The sequence below is a fragment of the Pezoporus flaviventris genome, unplaced genomic scaffold (genome assembly GCF_033815535.1).
Source record: "Pezoporus flaviventris isolate CSIRO_AGI_PZ_B2104156 unplaced genomic scaffold, CSIRO_AGI_Pfla_v1 ptg000154l, whole genome shotgun sequence".
In the NCBI taxonomy this organism is placed as follows: domain Eukaryota; kingdom Metazoa; phylum Chordata; class Aves; order Psittaciformes; family Psittacidae; genus Pezoporus; species Pezoporus flaviventris.
Genome location: NW_026892702.1, coordinates 2,510,517 through 2,532,103, shown reverse-complemented (window position 1 = coordinate 2,532,103; position 21,587 = coordinate 2,510,517). Strand labels below are relative to the sequence as shown.

The 21,587-nt window shown below is 47.3% G+C and overlaps 1 protein-coding gene across 13 annotated transcripts in view; it reads right to left on the bottom strand.

Annotated features, from left to right (window-relative positions):
• Window positions 1–21,587, bottom strand: part of CACNA1B (calcium voltage-gated channel subunit alpha1 B) — a 297,888-nt gene that overhangs the window by 156,458 nt on the left and 119,843 nt on the right. For all 13 annotated transcript variants that reach the window (XM_061479698.1, XM_061479707.1, XM_061479708.1 and 10 more), the window contains one exon: window positions 8,438–8,541. In XM_061479698.1, coding sequence (XP_061335682.1) covers window positions 8,438–8,541 — 104 coding nt within the window. The remainder of the gene's footprint in view (window positions 1–8,437; window positions 8,542–21,587) is intronic.

Genomic DNA, 21,587 nt, shown 5'->3' with positions numbered 1-21,587 from the left:
CTGACTTACTGACCTGAAAATGTGAAAAGAACTGCAAGTATTGTTAAATCTCTGTTTTAAATACCTCTAAAATCTGGCCCAGGCCACCACTGAATGTAAGATAGCACACTAATTAGAAAGCCCATCTCAAACAAGAAAAAGCAAGGAAATGCACCTCATTTGGGCAAGAAGAAAATCTGAGAGAAGTGAAAGAAAACACATCCCAGGAGCACAGAGACATCACACCAGAAATTGCTGGAATGAGAGGAAACCAAGCAACTGATTAACCTGGAAAAGCATCAGTAAGAATTTCCTTATGCCAGTGACATTTAGTGCCTCCAAGACATTGTTTTCCTGGTGGTTTGCTCACAGTCAGAGTTCTGAACCCTGTTATTAAACAAGGAAAGCCCAGCAAAGGACTAAGATTTCTTAGTGCAGAAGATGACAGAGCTCTGTGGTTCATCAGCTGTCCCATCAGCTGCATGAAATCCCAAAGATACACAGTGCTGTATGCTTCCATCTCACCTGGATCTACAGATGGCCAAGATCACACTGGGCACGGCCTGAGGAGGCATGTCCATCTCTCCCAGACTAAGCCTAAACATACAGACCCAGCTGGCTCATAATCCATCCTTACATCCACAGTTTAGGACTGGCTCAATCAGTCCTGCACAGCTACAGCTGCTTCTGCTTTCTCCTCATTGCTCTAAAGAGAGGGAAAATATAGCTTTCCTCAACCATCTGATAGAGGATGAAAGTATCACTGAGAGATTGATCTCTCAGCACCGAGCCAGGCTTCACAGTCACTTTTATCACTGAACATAGCAGGAAGATGCTTCAAATGCAAGCCAGATATGGGATACACGTTGTATTTCTAGAAAGAGGAACAGCACAGAGGTGAAGCCTTCAATACATCTTCCTTCCATTCATCTTTATGTTCAGCTGGTGCTGATTTCACTTTGATTCCACCTAATCCGACTTGAAATGCTGTGAGTGTCACAACTGGGCAAATCTGGCTTGAAGGATGTAACAACGAAGAGAGAAAAAGGATTAAAAAGCATCATTTATCTCATAGGATCAGCCTCCTGCAATTGTTGGATGAACCTCTGGCTCTGTTCATCAAGTCTCCACCGCTGAGTCCAAAGCAGAGGCCCCAGGATATTAAAATTTAGGTCTCTTATGTATCATTCCTATATTGCAGACTTTAATTTCATTGCAGTGTAACAGAAGAGCAAATAAAAGTAGTTTGTCTCTCCTACGCTGACCAAACCACGAAAGAGGCAAAGGATCCACATTCAATAGGACATTCAGCTTGGTGAGATGAAGCTCACGTGGAAAGTCATTGCTCCCTGACCCCTTCTGCAAGAAACACACACGGCTCCCACGTTTCCTGTTTGCAGCAGTGGCTTTGTTAAAAAGGGGGATGAGCAAGGAACAACAGGAAAGAAAATAAGGGTTTTTTTTCCCTTTCTGCTCCTTTTTAAGCACAGGCTGGGGAAAGCCTAAAAGCAATGAGGAAGCAGAACCTCATCTCTTTTCATGATGCAGCTCTTTCGCTGCAAATAATTAACGGCAGCCAAAGTCAGATCACAGCAGGTAACAGTGAACTTGGAACGAATGAGCAGGGAAAATGAATTATTATCTCTGTAATGAGGGAGAAGGAGGACAGAAGAACTCTTTGTCATTATGACAAATTAATCAGCCTGATTCTTCTCCAGCCTCTGCACGTCTTTGCAGGCTGAAGTTTTATGATCTCAATCTAGCAAAATTCCTCACGATGGGAAAACATGTCATGGGGCTCAGCAGAGCAAGTCACCGAGACAGCTGGTTCAGCGAGGTCTGGATGGGGCTCTGCATCCTCCCAGGGAGTTGCTCTAACAGCACAAAAGCCTCGGTCACCCAAGGTACAAGTTAGAAACAGATATCCCCCAGGGAGACTAAAACATACAACCAGGAGAGTGTTTAATGGGAGTCTGCCCAGGGAGCATCACCCCATGCTGAAGACTGCTCAAAACAGTGTGCAGCAGTGAAGAACTAAAGCACCGTTTACCCTGACCCTGGTCTGCCTGCAAGGTGCCAGCACACTCTGTAGCTGTGTCCCTTGCCAGGCTCCTGCTGTCACAAAGATGCTGCATCCGTTCAAAACATCTCCCTGCAGCTCTTACACCAGGTGGTCTCATAGAACAAGAGGCAGGTGCTGCGCATCTCAGGACAGAGCAGCTCTGGACCACATTATCATAGAATCAGACCAGTTTGTGTTGGAAGGGACCTTAAAGCTCATCCAGTTCCAACCCCCTGCCATGGGCCGGGACACCTTCCACTAGAGCAGCTTGCTCCAAGCCCCATCCAACCTGGCCTGAATTATTATGGTAATACTTAAGAAGGGAAGATGCAAACTGGCCACTGCAGTGCCTCTCCCCACTTTGTCATCGCAGCCAGATGAGTAAACCTCAGGAAAGATCATTTCTCTTCACAGGCTGGTCTGGAAATACCTCAGGCTTCACCATAAATATTTGAGGACATGACAAGCAGCATTTTTCACACTTGAGAGAAACAGACTCAGTATTCAAATGCATCATTCACAGTGCACTGCCCTCTCTGGCCAGCACTCCCGCTGTCTCGCCACCCCCACCACTGCATGAAGCAGTGCCAAAAAGCACTTAGCCTTGAAATAAGTTAAATCATCTTCCTCACAGCATCCCATGGTAACATTTATCCTCTTTGAATTGTTTTGATGGTTTGGATTACACAATCACAAATGTATTGTACAGAATCATCCAGCTCATTACCAGGCAAAATTAATACCCAGCTCAACACCCCAGGAGTAGAAAAGTCCATAATCCCACCAGCCCACGGTAGAAAGCTGCTAGCTGGGCTGAGAGGATGCTGAGGGCTGGGAGGGAACAGCAGCAGAGTGAGAAAAACAGCACTGGAAATCAGTGCTCAGGCAGGGAACACGAGGAAGCTCAGGTGTACATGGAGACAGGTGCACGGGTGGCAGACGGCTGCAGCAAGAAAGCAGTAAAACATGAGATGAAGAATAAGCCTTGGTCAGGACTTCTCAGTTCAATGGAGGACATCTGTGTTTCTGTTCCTCCTCTTCCTGCCTTGGGGAGATACAAAGCACCTCTGTTACCTGCCCCCCAAGAGATCATCTGGAAAAGCTGAAATAAATCCTATAACAGTCTTACAATACCTAAAGGGGTCCTACAAGAAATCTGAAGGGGGACTTTTTGTAAGGGCCTGTAGGGACAGGCCAAGGGGAATGGCTTTAACCTGCCCGAGGGGAGACTGAGCTGAGCTCTTAGGCAGAAGCTCTTCCCTGTGAGGGTGCTGAGGCGCTGGCACAGGGTGCCCAGAGAACCTGTGGCTGCCCCATCCCTGGCAGTGTTCACGGCCAGGTTGGACACAGGGGCTTGGAGCAAGCTGCTCTAGTGGAAGGTGTCCCTGCCCGTGGCAGGGGTTGGAGCTGGAGGAGCTTTAAGGTCCCTTCCAACACAAACCAGGCTGGGATCCTGTGATTCGCTCTTCAATGTAAACTGCAGAACCATGTGCAGAGTACAATAAAAAGTTTATCAGGATCATCTCAGGGGATTTTCTGGTCAGAACTGAAGCTAAACCCCATGACATCCCTAGCAGCAAACAACCCTGTCTTCAAGGGAAAATAAAAGGCACCTGGAGTCAACCCTTCTTGTCATGACTTGGAGCCAGAACGTTCCCATGATGCCACCAGAGGTAGCCAATCTCTTTTTCTATAGAAAGGTGGTATTCCCTGTGATGGATTCCCTGTTGTTCCACTCTCTACTGGAAACCTTACAAAATGCTACCCCAGTTTCTGGGAAACGCGGTGGCCCAGCTTTCTGGAACAAGGCTGGCATGGCTAGAATGGCTTCTGATGGTTATAACGGATGTAAAGTCAAGGGCAGGCCTCTACTATGAGCAAAACAATACATCCTTTGAGCGGATGATGGTGCAGCAGGACTTCAGCAGGGTGTTTAACCTTTTTTTTGGTCTTTCACAATTCCCTTTCCCCTTTTTTTATGTCTGTGACTGGGGAGGTATCAGGCTTGGGCAGTCCCCCCAGTATGCTTCCCAGCACATGGAAGAGCAGAACTCCCCCTGCATCTTCTCATCTTGATCAAGTGGGCAGACCTCCACATGCAGAGGCAAATGACTCTCACCAAACATCCTAGTGCTATCAAAGGGGAGAGAAATCTCCTGCTTCTGCAATCCTAGCCCTACACAGTCCCATCTTCACTTGAATCAGCTATGCCACTCAATAAAGCTCCTCCAGGAAAAATAATCTGTGGTTTTCTGCTCTATTGGATCCTGCAGGGCTGTTGGGTTTTATCAGCTCAAAGAGGGATCAAGTACCGGAGAAGGAAAACAGAAAGCAGGGGGAATACATAGTGAGGAGGAGAGAGGAAAATCCCCAAGAGGGGACACAAACCACATTACCACTCCACAGCAAATAGGGTGCTGTGCTCCTGCTGGAGAGCCCCACACCTATGAACAAGCAGAAACAGTTCCTGGATTTTAGGAGCCGTTCCAATCACAGTTCAGTTGTGTACCTATGACTCTGCAGTACTCCAGGAAAACTTCCAATCCCATTCACAGCAAGAGAACAACACAGTCTGTCTTAACTTGTGATGTGCAACCTAGTAATGGGGAGCTGCTACCAGTTTCCCCAGCCAGAGCAACCACCTTTAGCACTGTGTATAGCACAGCGTCCGCTGCAACAGGCTTCTTTTGTAAAGACATAGGAAAGCCCAACATCCCTATTGCACCAACAGAAATAAGATGTTGGGAATGTCCGCAGCCCATGTCCTGGGATCATTGGGGAAATCTGGGTATCCAGTGGCACAAGCAGAACCAAGCTCTGCTGGCTGGCCCCGAGTGCTTGCATCAGTGAGGGGAAGGGAACAGAAGGCAGAGCTCACCATATGGAGGGGTGTTCAAACACTAGCCCATTTCAAGAGCACTGGCAGCGTTGTAATCAGCACATATGAAGAAGACACACTGTACAGCAGGCAGAGGCTCATTTAATCTGAATTATGGAGTCAACATGCTTTTAATTACATCCTTAGCCAGGTACTCAGAGCTTTCTGTCATACGACTGTAGCCCAGGCTTAGGGGCTATCTTTATACCACACTTTCAGCAACACTTACAGATTTCCACATCACCCCATCACTTCCTTGCCTTTGCTTTCATTATAATTCCAGAAGAATCAGCAGGGGAGAAAGGCTGCTTGCTCTTTATTTTAAACAGGTATCGTCTCTTCTGTAGCATTTGCAATGCAAATGCATCCACATTTTGCTAGCAGATGAGGCTTGGGTAAATCCACTTTGACTGCTCAAACAGATAAACCCAGGAGCTAAGCCTGCTCATCTGCCCAGTGCGGACATGGGTTCTCAAATAACCCCAGAAAGCCAAAAAAGTCCCATTTTCCAAGAGTTATGGCAAAACTCTGTATAATCTACTGTAGTAGAGAGCTCAACAACTTGTCACTTCAGATCACTCATTACTGCCATAATCTGTGATGGCATCTGCATACCTGCTTCAGAAATCTGTTGCTTTCTTATCACCCACTGAGAAACACAAATACATGAGAAGAAACAGCTCAAAACTAACAGCAATGAAAAATGCTCAGGTGAAAGCTTTTTGTGTGGCTTTCCAAGGTGCAGACAGTGGCATCCTGAAACTTAACCCTATACTTATGATGCATAGGGCAAAGTATTGGGAAATAAAATACAACCTGAGCAACAGGGGTTTTGTGAAAGAGGAGAGTAATGAGGATCACACACAAGCTTAAGAAACTAGTAACTATATGTCACTAAATCAACTTCATTTTATTGAAACAGGTATGTGGGATACTGCCAAGAGTCTCAGTTGCAGGAGCCACTGACGGTCACTGGGACATGAATAACAAAATATCCTCGAGTGAAACTGTACCCCATGGTACTCTTTCACACAATGACTCTTTCTCCAGCAGAAATTTCTCTATATTCTACAGTGCTCTCTGGGCCTTTTGGCTAAAGAATATAATTACAACAATCTCTGCTTTCAGAGGGTCTTTCCATTCTCTGGTGCCTTCTCATCCCCTGTTCATTCAGACATACCCAGTTCCTGCCATTGCTCAATAAAGTCCACCATCAACCTGCTGAGTGGCGTGGTCAGTGCCTCTGCTATGATGTTTATTCTCCTCAGCCTCACCTCAGAAATATTCCAGCCAAGGGCATGAAACCACTATGCAAAATAGAATCTAGAAGTGTCCCTCTGAAGAAGACACCACCATCCTTGCCACTAAGCAAGGAGAACCCCAGTGCACAAAGCTGCGCTTTTAACAGAAGAAGAGACATTTAGGTTGGAACTAGATCATAGAATCATAGAATAGTTCGGGTTGGAAAGGACCTTAAGATCATCCAGTTCCAGCCCCCCTACCATGGGCAGGGACACCTCACACTAAACTATATCACCGAAGGCTCTGTCCAGCCTGGCCTTGAACACCAACAGGGATGGAGCATTCACAACTTCCCTGGGCAACCCATCCCAGTGCCTCACCACCCTAACAGGAAAGAGCTTCTTACTTATATCCGATCTAAACTTCCCCTGTTTAAGTTTTAACCCATTACCCCTTGTCCTGTCACTACAGTCCCTACTGAAGAGTCCCTCCCCAGCATCCCTATAGGTTCCCTTCAGATACTGGAAGGCTGCTATGAGGTCTATGCGCAGCCTTTTCTTCTCCAGGCTGAACAGCCCCAGGGTTCTTTCCAACCCTATTTTTTGATTCTAGGATTCTATATAATATTCATGTTTTGCTCCAGGCAACGAGAGGCTTTCCAGAGAGCCAGGCAGAGGTCTCCAGCACAAAGGGACAGGAGCATGCAGGCTTCCAGATTTTTGCTTTAAATCACACGTATTATTTCAGCCTGCGTGGGCTGACTCCACTGTGGAAGAAGGAAGATGAATCCCTAAGGAACCACACTCAGCCCTGGCTCTGGTGCTCCCTTTGAATCATCATCGGACAAGTATGGTCACGAAGATCTCCTTGACAAAGCCCCTGGTACAATAGGATGGCTAATGAATGCCTTTGATCAGTTCTTGATCATGACCATCATTTCTGGACCGAAGGAACGCCAAAGTGCATGAGACAGCTTCACCCATGACCCTCTCTTGTAGCAGCACGTCTGCCAGTCCTCAAACAAAACTACACCGCTGCTTCCCTCCTCTTACCTCCAGCATGAGATTTGAGGACAAGGAACCTTAACAAAACAATAAAACTGAGCAAGAATCTGTTCTATGAGAAACATTTTTCCTTCTCTAGTAACTTAAGAGAAAGAGCAAAGGTGCAGCACTGGAGGGCTTTTACCACTCAGAAGCATTAACTCCTTTCTCTCTTCCCATGCTGCCAAGAGATAGAAATAAATCCAGACCTTTATAGATCTATGTAATCCAGATCACGTGGATGGGCTCAGGAGAAACTGTGTGCAAAACAAGATACCGAAGTCTAAGAGCTTGCAAACCATTAAGATGATTCAGGTTGTTAATTCCAGATCAGATTTCCACAGATGCTGGGGATGGTCCAGCTAGGCTTCAAACCTGGCAGCCTGAGCTCTACAATGGCCCAAACCCAAAACTCATATGCAACAAACGCCAAATCCTTGGCTGACCCCTGAGGTTTGAACATCAAGAGACCAATGTGTCCCCAAAATCCAGACATTGGCTTAAACAGCCAGAGATTACAAACAAACAAACACTATGACCAAAAATAACCCCAAGCAACCAGCCAAAACCCTGAGATATTTTCATTGCCTTCTGCTTGAGTTTCGCCTTTCTCCATGCTGCTCAGCTACACCAAATGTACTATGAACCCTTTGATGTCTAGCTCCAGCACTGAAATATTTATACTAGCATCAGTGGGATCCTGGTGGGCTTTCAAGAAGATGCAGGAGTAAGTGTTGGCTGCACAGGGTCAGGTCACCGTAATGGCAGGGAGCTCACTTAACTCTGGGGTCTGGATTCAGAATCATAGAATCTTATGATGGTTTGTGTTGGAAGGGACCTTAAAGCTCCTCCAGCTCCAACCCCTGCCACGGGCAGGGACACCTTCCACTAGAGCAGCTTGCTCCAAGCCCCTGTGTCCAACCTGGCCTTGAACACTGCCAGGGATGGGGCAGCCACAGCTTCTCTGGGCACCCTGTGCCAGCGCCTCAGCACCCTCACAGGGAAGAATCATCTCAATGATTTTTCACCAGCTTATCCCCTATGTGTGGCTCTACAGCCTTCTAGAAATACCCCACTGCAAGGAAGGGACAGGGTAGGAAATGTGTGTAGGGAGACAATGTACAGTGTGATGTAGCACCCCAACTTCTCTTTTTCAGCTACATCAGCCCACAGTGCTAATTCCAACACATCTTCCCTTCAAGGTGGAGACAAGCAAGTCATTAAGTGTCTTACCCTGATAAGACTCCCAGCACCAAGTTGAGCATGAAGAAAGAGCCGATGATGATGAGAGGGATGAAGTAAAGCCAGTTCCAGGTATTTCCTGCAGCATCGTTTGTCTGGAATCAAAGAAAAAGGGAGAAAGAAAAACAGCTATTAATTCACATCAGAAACAAAGTACTATATGGAAACTGCAGGGCAGAGGGCAGGGGAGATTTCCCTCACATTTCCAGAGGGCTGTCCACCACTGATGTCTGGTTACTTCTGTTATGCTCACCAGCTGAAATGCCAGCAAAAGAACTGGTGAACCAAGCTGACTGTTCCACCATCCACACCACAATTTGTCATCCATCCCAGTGAGAAGATTCCTCTATTCCTACGGCTCCAGGCTGCTCCTGCTGCAGGGCCAAAACATGCTTTGAAGCGACCTACCTTTGGTGAGACTCTGGACACCAACCTGCTCCCTTCCCTCCTCAACTCTGCGTTCCCATGCGCTGCGCATCAATGTCATATTCACGTCTGAACTGAGACCCGCAGCAAAGGAGGGGAACCCACTGCCCTGCATTAATCTGTGCTGCAATTAAGGCAGAGTGTGGCTCCGTGCCCAGAATCTGTGCACACACGCAGAGCAGAAGACAAGAAGTCTGCAAGGAAAGGAGGCTCCTTCAGAGCGACTGCAATTCTACAGCTGCTGACTCAGCACTTTGGGCTTCTGTCATCAAACCCTGTCTGAGGCTCCCTGAGTAAGCAGCAGCCTCGATGGAGGGGAGGGAAAGGCGGTTTAGTTTATGACAAAGTTTCTTTATTCATCAACCACAAGGGAGCTCTTTAAGGAAGTGCTGAAATGTAAAATGCCACGTTGCCATTTACTGAGCCCAAGTGCTGAGGAAAAAAGCAAATTCTCCTCTTGTGAGTGAAGAATGCAGCAATTTGAGAAATCGGGTGAAAGGGAGGGGAAAAGAGAAGCAAAAAGAAAAGACAAGACCCAAAGACATTTTCCTCCTCCTTCCTCCTCCTGCAGAGGGTAAAGAATAGCAGGAACACAGAGCTCACCTACCTGCCCTATTGCAGAGGCTGGCAGAGACCACAGAGAAGTGCTCTCAGACACCAGCTTGTAAAAAAATGCATTAATTCTAACTGCTATGGGGGCCTTTTACTTACTATCTGTAGTGCTTTTGGGTCATTATTCCCAACCGTATTTGCAAGGGTAATTTTGCTTGCAGAAGGATTCACAGAAAGAAATGTTTGAAATGGGCTTTATTTCAACCACGTGTGCACTTGGTGCCACCTCAAAAAGAGTAGAAGTCACCTAATAAACAACCAAAACCAACGTATGACATGGGTGACCGATGTCATAGCATTACTTACGGGTTATAACATTCATAGCACTGATGCAAGTAAATACCTTTTGTGACAGCTTTTAAAATTGTGCATATCTGCACCAATTCTTCCTCAAGGAACAGGCTCCGGATCAAACTCACAACAGGCATTGCTCCAAACAGCAAAAAATCTACAGAAATATCTGTGCCAGTTGATCAGTGACTCACCTGAGAGGAACAGGGACTCACCAACCTCATCACAAACCACCCCTGCTAAAGGGAAAACCAGCAGGACAGATCGATCTGAAGGAAAAACAGGCTGGGAAGTGAGAGCAGAAAGACAGGGAAAACTGCACAGCACAGCCTCTCATTGTGGTTTTTTAATGCCTGTTTACAATACTTGCCATGGCACCCAAGCCGTGCTACTTCTGCATTCTCTGTTTTGTCTTTCCATTCCCCTTCTCTCTGCCTTTAGCTATTTCCTTTCCTTATTCTCCTGCACCACATCCCTATGGATGGATTCAGAGGAAACAAGGATGCTCGTCCTCAGGGCCTTTTCCTCCAACACGTGGGAAAAGCGCCTGGTTCAGCTCCTGGGGTTACCAGAGCAAAAGCCATGGTTTTAGATTTAGAAGCTGTTCTTCAATTCCCATTTTGTTGCCAGAGGTGGCAGCTCTCACATCTCCACTTGGAGCAAGCGCATCCCGATCCGCCAGGCTGGGATCTGCCATCAGCCAGGCAAGGGGGGCTTGAAAACCGACACACAAGGAAGAGCTGGAGGAAGGGAACAGATGGGAAAAGGGAAACCACATAAACATGCAAAGAGAGTGCAGCAGGTTCATTGCTGCCAAATGATCATTTATCGTTTATTTATTCATTTGAAGCAAAACTTGGCGACAGATCCACAATTCCATGCCACGATCAAAGCCCTTAGAAATGAAATGTGCTGAAATACAACTAATTAACCACCCTCCTCTTAGTGTTCGCTAGACTGTTTTATGCTCGGGGCAAGAAAAGGCCTTGCTCTGTTTGCTCTGCCTCCCGCACAGGGATCCAAGACAAACCAGAGAGCAAAACGCCAGGCAAAAAGGTCGACAGAAAAGCTCTCCTGATAAAGGAGAGCCTTCCCGGATGTGCAGCATCGTTCCCAGCGCTCCCAAGCGTGCTCAAACCCCACCACAGTTTATGGCACGGGCTCTGCCATGCTGAGATGCTGTAATGAATCAATCCCGTTTGCTGCCAGGAAACTGAATTCCAAGGGAAGCCTGGATTCCCACAGGCACCTCTGGCTGTGCTGAGCAGAGGCTGCAGCCCTCTGCCCACGGAGCCACTGAAGCTTGGGCTGTGGCCTGTCTCCAGGCTTGCTCATTGAGCAGGATGAGAGAAGAGATCAAATCAATGCCTGTGCACAGTGTGTTACACTGCTGTACCGCCTGGCTGACTGTCAGTGCGACCTGCTCCTAACCACAGGGAAGGAGGAGAAATGAAACACCTGTCCTGATGTGCCAGAATTCCATCCACACACAGTAAGGGCTCTCTCACTGCCCAGGAGCTGAGGAACCCACAGGTCATTAACAGCTACAGGGCTCTTCAGAAGCACCCCCTGAACAAACACTGCCACATGGAGCTGAAGCCTTGCTCCAGGAGTGTCCCAGCACAGTACCTCAGGCACACAAAGCCCTTACGAACCATCCAGACCCTGGAGTGCTCTTCCCCAAAAGCCCAGCAACCACGGCTCCCTCTGCCCAACCACTGCTCAAGTCCAAGGTGCTTCCACCCCTGGCCAGGCACTTGTGCCAAGGTGCACCCACTGCTCCTGTTGGCAGCTGGGGCCTCCCTTTCCCTTCTTGGGGGTTGGAGCTAGATGATCTCCGAGGTCCCTCCCAGCCCAAGCCATTCTATGATTTGGGGTTTGGGGGTGGGTTTTTTTGCTAAAAGCCTAGATCCCCAACAGCATCCTTCCAGCCTCCTCCATGTGACTCTGCTTCGTCATCCACCCTGGGTACCCCTGCTCAGCAGGAGCACTCAGGTCACAGCTGGATGCCAAAGGACAAACCTTTACACGTTGACACAATGCACAGTTGCCTTCAAGCACCTTCATGCAGCGCCAAGCACATTGCCAGCATCTCCAAGCAGTGACAGCACAGCCACCTCTCTGCAGACGCAGAGATAGGGAAGTGAGTGCTGTCATCTGTAACAAATGCAGGACTGTCACACAGGGAGATTAATGCCCTGAGCTCCAATACAGCCCAAGAGAACTGAGTGTACTCCAGCAAAGCACAAGATACTTCTCACAACCGAACCTTTTGTGGCTTGTCCAACACCAGAGGAAGGCCAGCATTAATTCTCACTTCTGTCTCACAGACACAGGGAGCTCTTAGGCCACTGCTTCATTATATTAACAAGATGGCAGCTGCTTCGAATTATTAATTCATTTAAAGATATGTTTTGAAACAATTGACTTGAAAGCAGCCTACTGCTGCTTGCAATGTGCTGCAGAGACCAGAAATGCTTTTATATTATCTTTCATCTTCCCTGGCCATGGCCCATGTTCTGAGGCTTATGGGGAGGCAAAGCCCTTGTGCCTGGCTGACCTAAAATGAGTTTCCCTGTTGCTGGAGCCTCTTGCAGCTCTGCTCCAGCCACCCCATCCCCTCACCATTAAGTGGTCTGTGAAGCCCTCCCTGCTCCAGCATCCCTCTCCCAGCTCATCCATATCCCAGCAGCACCACACTGGCTCTCCCAGGATCCTGCCTACTTCCAGCTCAGTGTTCCCAGCACCAGGGCATCACCGGGGAGCCTCACAGCCAAATCCCACATGCTGCTGACTTCAAAAGGGGCTGATCAAAGGGGGCAGGAGCTGGCTTGATAGGTGAAGGAGCATGTGGGTGCTCCTCAGCACTCCTTTGCTAGGGAGGCTTCCACCAGCGGTAGGGAGATAGTGGGTTAATGATGACAGCCCCTGCAGAAGAAGCCCCAGCAGCCCCCGGCAAGGGAAGCTTGGGCAGTTTCTTTCTTGATCATGGTTTGCATCAGCGATGAGCTCCTGGTTCTGGAATCCCAAAATAACAAGCACACAATTCAAGTAGAATTTGGCTTACACAGGCAGGTGACTGCTTCTGGTCAATGAGTAGCAAATCAGGTTTCAGGAGCTCTCCAAGCTGCAAATTAGAGCAAGTCAAACACAGAATAATCCCCCAAATCCTGCCCTCCTCTTTTCCCTAAGCAGACAGCTCAGCTGCCCTCTCCAGCTTCTGCAATACAACCTAAATCTATATTTCACATAGGAAAAGGATAGGAGACTGCCACGTACCCAGGCATGTGTGCCACCATGCAGTGCCTAGCAGACTGGCATAGTAAGGCCATCCCCAGTGGTGAAGCTGAGACCTGGTGGATCTGCAATCCAAAGCTGACAGCGATCCTAGCTGGTGCACACAGAAGACCTGCAACCTCTCTGCAATGCCCATAGTCCTCTTCAGCACATGCCAAGGGCCAAGCGAGCCAGGCAGTGACACCACGTGCTTAAATCATAGAATAGTTCGGGTTGGAAAGGACCTTAAGATCACCCAGTTCCAACCCCCCTGCCATGGGCAGGGACACCTCACACTAGACCATGGCACCCAAGGCTTCGTCCAACCTGGCCTTGAACACCAACAGGGATGGAGCATTCACAACCTCCTTGGGCAACCCATTCCAGTGCCTCACCACCCTCACAGTAAAGAACTTCTTCCTTAATCCAATCTAAACTTCCCCTGTTTAAGTTTTAACCCATTACCCCTTGTCCTATCACTACAGTCCCTAATGAAGAGTCCTTCCCCAGTATCCCTATAGGCCCCCTTCAGACACTGGAAGCTGCTCTGAGGTCTCCACGCAGCCTTCTCTTCTCCAGGCTGAACAGCCCCAGTGTTCTCAGCCTGTCTTCATACTGGAAGTGATTCTTCAAATTGCCTATTAAACACTGCTGAAAATAATTAAAACCTCTCGGGGAACACAAAAGCAGCAACAAAGACCTTTGCCATAGGAAAATATTGTGTGGCATGTGGCAAGGACTGGATACCCCAACTGGAGACGGTTGTGCTGCAAAAACATCTCACATTTCAGCTCCTGATTTCCAGGTTTCTGATGGAAACACCATCATGCTCTTTGCCCTTCTCCAAAAATCATCCATTTCTTCACTTGCAGTCCCTTTATTCCTGTACTGGGAGGAAGAGAGCACTCAGGGATGTCCATCAAGGCTACACCAGATCAGCACTATCACCACAGCCCCACATGTGAACACATGACTTTATGGTAAATATATAATTAATATAATTATACAGACTTCCTGATGACTTTGACTTGCACAGGGTAGGATGTCAGTGCAGGCCAGCTGCCCATATAAGGCAGACTAAGCCCATGGCAGACCCCTACTCCTCTGTGGGTGCTGTCACCACAATGGAAACCCCTCCTGCTCACAGCTGGAGCTAAGGAAACACCAGAGCTTCATGGTTCAGGGTTGAATTCCCTTAAGCTGCTGCTATGGGTGGACAACCACCTCTCAAAGAGAGCAGCTGCACAGCAGCCTTCACCAGAGCTCCTCTACCACTGCTTAAAGGCAGCCAAAATGCCTTTATAGGTGCTCTTCTATTGACTTTGAAGCTTTAAATGAGACCTTAGGGTCTTAGCATCTACAGAAGGGTAAAGGCATAGACCATCTTACTAAGTACTAGCACCAACCTGAGTAACAAATCCCAGAACAAGGTCTAGGCTGGTCCTGCCAGCAGATCTCCAGCTAAGCTTCCCTGGCTGTGCAAAGATGCTGCTTTGGGCTCTCAAGCTGTTAGAAACCCATTTAGACTTACTGTTACTCTACATTTTTTACCAGTGGAACAACAAACCAACTCTCTTTGCCTCTGAACAAGGAGCCGTTCTGCTGCTTGCATTCTTCTGTCAGCCACTTTTGACAGGAGTAGCAACTTGAGGCGATTGCCCCAGATCTCCAAGGAAGGAATTCTGCCATCACTTTGCTCAGCACATTGCCCATCAATGTGAAAAACAAGCAATTAATGAGCTAACACATAATCCTTGGGAAATGTTACCAGAGTGGGGTTCAATAAAGCAGCGATACAATTTGACAGATCCAGCCAAAGCTGAACCACCACATCCCATTAGCTCTTTACTATGTTTTTAATCAAAACGTGTAGTACACCTAGAGTTTACTCACTTTAATCTAATCAATGGTAGGGCCTGACTTATTTGGGCCAATTAAAGTGTAATCCTCCTTTAGATAAGTGCTTTTGCATTGAGGAAAACTCTCAGCTGTCTTGGAGAGCTGAACTCTATTTACCCTTCATCTGATTTTTCACTATTTGCTCCTCACTACTCCCGTTAATTAGCAACACTATTTCTGTTTGATTTATTTCTGTCTGTTCCTATTCTTAGGATTAAGTGAACACAGAAATTAATAAGAACAAAACCAAAAATAATGAAAGTGTGTACAGTGAGCACATGGAGCCTTATCCAGTGCATTCTCTCTTGGCATTAACTCCTTAGAGCCATGGAATGGTTTGTGTTGGAAAGGACCTTAAAGCTCACCTGGTTCTAACTCCTGCCATGGGTAGGGACACCTTCCACTAGAGCAGCTTGCTCCAAGTCCCATCCAAACTGGCCTTGAACACTGCCAGGGATGGGGCATATCTCTGCTCCCACTGAGCTCTTCATCAGAGACAGACAGACCTTGCACGAGAAGGTGTAAAGGCAAAACCCCAAATTTGCTGAGAAAAGCCATTCCAAGTTCAATCTGTGGAATCAATGATGACCTACCCAGTCACAAAATAGCCACAGGCTCAAATGACATTTAAACCAGTCACTTCTCTCGGATGCTATACAGTCTGCATTACCATCATATCCCAAAGGGTTGATCTTCACTTCTGGGAAGTGCAAAGTGCTTTCACAGATAGAGAATGAGCTATTGCAGCTGCATAGGAACTTAATAGCTCCAAGTCCAAATCTAACTCGTATCTGAAGTCCCTGAATGCATAGCTGTGGTCAAGCATAGGCTTTGCCCATTCTAATTAAGAAATACTCATTATTTGCTCTGTATTTGTAAGCAAAATCCCTGGTGGAAAGCTTGGACCCCATTCTGCTGAAAACCCTGGAGAAAATACTTCTGCTCCAGACTCCAATCTGGTGGAGTGCAGCCCAATGCATTGTCATATTAGAGCACGAGACACTTGGCTCCCCCTTAAAAAGGCAACCTCAAGTCTAAAATCCAGCAGGACATTGAAGAGCTTCTTTGCATTTCAGGTTTCATTTTAAACAAAGATGACCACAAAAGGGATTACTTCTTACAACAGTGCAACCTCCAGGAATAAGTACAGGGGGCTAGGGGATAATGAGGGGCCTCAGTCTCTCATTCATAAATAGAGGTAAGAGCCAAGTACAGCATCTTTCTTACCTCCCTGAGAACGTTGAACCTGAACATCTCATTCAATAGAGCTGTGGAATATTTTTTCTGTATTCCAGTAATTCGGTTACCAAAAGGTTTCAAGAATAATTACTTTTTGAAAATACTCATTTCTTTCCTTTATTCTCCACTTTTTTACCCCACATCTCTTTGGATTAACTGAAAACAGAAGAATTAAAATGAAAAAAAAAAAAAACAAACAATAAAAACCTAATAAATTTTTGTCTTTTATGCTTTCTATAGCTGTTTTCAGCCAGAAACACCCCCAAGCCCTGCATTAAGGATGTTTCTATTGCTACCCCCAGCTTTACAGAAGGTTAAACTGTGCGAAAGGAGAGTTGCTTCCACATTTCCCAGCAGACCAGCAAGAGAAGTCCCATCTCTCAAGTCCTGACCCGTTGTGCTGGCTTATACAAAACACCAGAATCTGAAAGAAAAAGAGGCCTTTTATTTTTTTCCTCCCAGTTTCAGTTTAAATACAAACTTGGCACAAAGTCAGCCCAATAACTTTGGTTACTGACTTTCAGATGTTACAGTCCATTTGCAGAGAGCATCTGTTGTTCAGCTCTGCAGGGATAAGGCAGCCAGGGAGAGGGGGGTGCTGGTGATTGACCCTTTTGACCCAAATTAAATTGGCAGAGAGGTGCATTTCCAGTTGATGCTCAGGGGTTGTACCCCCCACAGGATGGCAATGACAGAGCACCTGCCTGGTGTGCTCATCTGTGTGAAGGAGAAAGCAAAAATGGGCTGGTTAATTAAATCAGTGGTCAGCCCAAATCACAGTCCCACTATGTACAATGAAACCGAGTTTGATTTGGGTTTGGATACCCCCCTGAGCATCCCTCCACCTGGGATCAGTGGGTTCAGGTTGTTAGAACAGGACACATGGACAGAATCACTCAATCAGCCTGGTTTGTGTTGGAAGAGACCTGAAAGCTCATCCAGCTCCAACCCCCTGCCATGGGCAGGGACACCTTCCACTAGAGCAGCTTGCTCCAAGCCCCTGTGTCCAACCTGGCCTTGAACACTGCCAGGGATGGGGCAGCCACAGCTTCTCTGGGCACCCTGTGCCAGCGCCTCAGCACCCTCACAGGGAAGAGCTTCTGCCTCATATCTAAAGGGTGAATTAAAGAGGGAGTGAATTAAAATGGAAGGGCTCCAGCCCAGGCAAGCTGCAGGGAAATCTGGAGTCAAGCTTCAGCCCTTGTGGTTATATCTGCTCATATGTGCTTTGAGGAAAACTCCTCAGCTGGAGGATTCCACCTGTGGCTGTGGGATGGACAGGATCTCAGGAAGCCCTAAGGTCCATATGTGGTCCAGCTAATGACTGGAGATTGGAAGGTCTCCTGATCTTCTACAGCACTGTAACTGTGCCTTCCGTGCCTCTATGGTAGGTCTCAAGTGGGGTTTGGATGCTAGGAGATATTTTATAGCAAAGGATGTGCTTTCTGGAGGGCCCTATGGGATGGGTTACCTGTCGTCTTGCGGCCAGTGACTGTAACAGAAGCACCCAGAGAGCCCACTGACCTCTGCTCTCTCCACATCGAACCTTGGCCAAAGGCAACCAAGTCCCAGGTTTACACCTGCTCGAACTGAAATCTCTGGGCACTATAAACTCCTGGCACGTGTACACTCAAATCAGTGTGTCTGGTAAGATCCTCTCTTTGCAGGAGGACTCTGAGTTATTCCACTCTTCCTTTTTTCCTCCAGAATAGAGGTCAGTTCACTTCACTGCTGTAGTAACAACCTACCTTGCTCCAATCCCTCAGTTACTCCTTAGATCCACTCATAACTCCTGGTTCCCAAGTTGGCACCAGACAAAAAATATCTGAAAAGCCTTCAAGTCTCTCAATATGAAAATCAATGACGTTTTGAAGTGAAGATAATCTTTCTGCCCCCAAAGAGAGGTCACTTTCATCCAGCCCCACAGCTACTTGCTGTTCGGAGGAGCAGAACACAGAGCTGTTCACTACCAGGATCAAAATCAAATCCAGAGTGTTTCATATTCTGCAAACTAAACTCATGTGCGACCACACACATCCAACCTCTCCTGCAGACTCTAAAGTATTGGCAGCACCATCTATGGGTGAGGGTTGCGACACCAGGCCTGGCATAAGATTTTATCCACTAGGACTAAGAGCCCAGCCAAATCTGAACGAGCTTGCAGTGCTAAAGATAAAGCACCTTTTGATGGTGATGGTTTTGGATGCTGCATAAAAGCCTGCCCAGGGCAGGAGAACACAAAAGGCATCAGCCACAGAGTTGATGTGTGAACTGTGCCTGCACCTCACCACCCTCACGGTAAAGAGCCTCTTCCTTACATCTAACCTGAACTTCGCCTGTTTAAATTTGAACCTGTTACCCCTGTCCTATCACTATAGTCCCTAGCTTTTCTTTCCAATGACAAGAGGAAGAAAGTCCCAAATAAGAGAAGAAGGGAGGTGTAATTCTCTCGAGCACTGAAATCCAGGAGCCAGGCTTTCAGAGGAAAGCATCCAAATGCATAAAATCAACCAAAATACCAGAAGACACTCAGTATAATCCTAGGAGCTAGCAGCATTTTAATCTGCTACAATGCCTCTAGCCCTGTATGAGCATGTTTTAACTAGTTGTTACATGCAATAATAATGCTAATTCAGCCAAGTTTAAATAGAAGCAAATCCATCCCTTTGTTTCCTCCTTTCTCCAGACTTAAAGAGCTGGGGAGGTGGAAGAGAGCAAAAGCACTGAGGTTTTCTGCCTTGATGCAAAGGCTTATGGCACCAATAAATCAATACATAAATATGCTAACAGATTTCTTAATAAAAAATTCATTCTTTCCCCAGCTACTCTGGACTCACTCAGCTACTTTATTCATGAGCCTGCCTGGCACTCTGAAAGCTCTTTCCCTGTCAAAAAACCATAGGCTGGCCAAGGGACTCCACCCGTCTTCTTAAGCTTTATTTTTGTCCTCTCTCCTCCCCTTTCTTTTATTTTTAAACAGCTGTAGAGTTTAATTATTAGTGTAAACTTGGTCTCGACAATTCCCATTGGAAGCAGGTAATGCATGTCCACAGTAAAAGGCAAGTCAGACCAATGGTGAAGGCACCCCGGAGAAAGCACCACCCAGCAGCCACCCAGCCAGACACTGTGAGCCCCATGGGGCAGGTACAGCCCTGAAGCTGTCTGGAACAGGCTTTTTACACATATGAGCACCTTTTGCAAGGTCACATAGCAAGTTAATGGCGCAATGACGAACAGAGCCCAGAAAGACCAAAGCTGTAACCAGAGGCACCCAAATCACAGAATCAGCCAGGTTGGAAAAGCCCTTCAAGCTCATCCAGTCCAACCATTCCCAGCACTGCCAAGGCCACCACTGACCCATGGCACTGAGGCCTCGTCTCCACGCTCTGTGAGCACTTGCAGGGACGGTGACTGCAGCCCTGCCCTGGGCAGCCTGTTCCAATGCCTGAGCACCCTCTGGGGCAGGAATTGCTCCTCAGCTCCATCTAAACCTGCCCTGGGGCAGCTTGAGGCCGTTTCCTCTTGTCCCATCCCTTGTTCCTTGGGAGCAGAGCCCAGCCCCTCCTGGCTCCATCCTCCTGTCAGGCACTTGTAGGCAGCGATCAGGTCCCCCCTGAGCCCTCTCTTCTCCAGACTGAGCAACCCCAGAACCTTTGAACAACCCCAAAACTTCTGAGTTTGAGTCTTTAGCTGGAATTTTTAGCAGTGACAGCAGACCAAGGCACTGCCTTGCTTATGACCACAGCGCTCAACCCAACAGTGCCCTGAGGGCATCCACATCAAGCCATTTGTCAACACATCCTCAAAAACAATGTCTAATAAAGGGCAAATCTACCTTACCTGCATTCAATATTCATCACAAATCTTAAAGCCAAATTGCTAGTAAAACCACATAATTCACACAATTTCACCTAAATATGAGGCAAACTGAGATGTGGAGGGGCAGCCAATTCATCCAGCAGAGCTCCAAGATACAGTATGATTCAAACCAGCACCACAAGTGCTACACATAGTTGTCTTCAGGTTTCTCTTCTCTGAACACACAGCTGAGTTCTGCTGTCCAAGAAGGGGGAGAAAGCACCACCCGGACCCCAAGCAAGGTTAGTGCAGAGGCTGGCGCTGGGTTGTGTTGGGTTTGAGGAAGGGCTGCTCCTTGAAAAACAGGCACTGCTTCTAAGTTTGAAATTCGTGGAAGGCAAGAGTGCTTTATGTGGCATTCATTGCCTGAGAAGGCTCATGTAAATCAAGTTACACTTGGAATAAATTCAGAGCTCTTTTGATGTCTTTTCTTCCACTGCAAAGCCAACCAACGAGGCATCAGGTATCCGCTGTCTTTCATCGAAAAGCCAAAGCTGTTCCCAAATGTCCTCCTAAGGTCATAAGGAGGGAGAAACACACACGTATACACACAGGCTCATGTATTTAGAGCTCTGTTCAGTTTAGTTGCTCATGGATACATGTGATATTTAGATACGGGTGCATTCAGACTGAAAGTCAGGTTTTGTTAGTCTAACAAGTAGATGCAGAATAAACCCGTGGCCTGCAGCCACAGTCAGTGAGGCAGAACCAGTCACATGGACCAATTCCCAGACCACTGAAGCAATCCACTACTCAAATCACTTCCTGACTTGCAACATAGGAAATTGTGGGTCAATGCCCTAAATCACTGTAGATAATGACAGTTCTAAGAATAACCCACAGGCTTCCTTATCATTTTAAATGCAGATCTAGAGTCTTCCTGTTTTTCCCTCTAAGCATTGCTGGCAACAGCTTCCCAAGAAATTTTCGACAGCAGAAAACTGTTTCAATAAATTAAAGTCTTGATTCCATTGTATAAAATTATAACAAGAGGCTATTACATGCATGCATGCTTCAGCAGAGGACTGGAATTGAGCACAGTGTCTACCTATTTAGATTTGGCCACATTCTCATTTTGTCCTCTAAGACTACCTCCAGCAGCATAGCTTCCCTCTAGTTAATTATAAGCTGAAAACACTCTTGTGAATACATCTAGAGCTCACAGAACTAGCTGGAGCTGAGACCCCGGTCATGCAAACTTCAGAGCACGGCAAACCCCCAAGTCCAACAGTCTTTTCATGGAATCCCAGCCTGGTTTGTGCTGGAAGGGACCTTAAAGCTCCTCCAGCTCCAACCCCTGCCACGGGCAGGGACACCTTCCACTAGAGCAGCTTGCTCCAAGCCCCTGTGTCCAACCTGGCCTTGAACACTGCCAGGGATGGGGCAGCCACAGCTTCTCTGGGCACCCTGTGCCAGCGCCTCAGCACCCTCCCAGGGAAGAGCTTCTGCCTCAGAGCTCATCTCAGTCTCCCCTCTGGCAGGTTAAAGCCATTCCCCTTGGCCTGTCCCTACATCCCTTGTCCCAAGCCCCTCTCCAGCT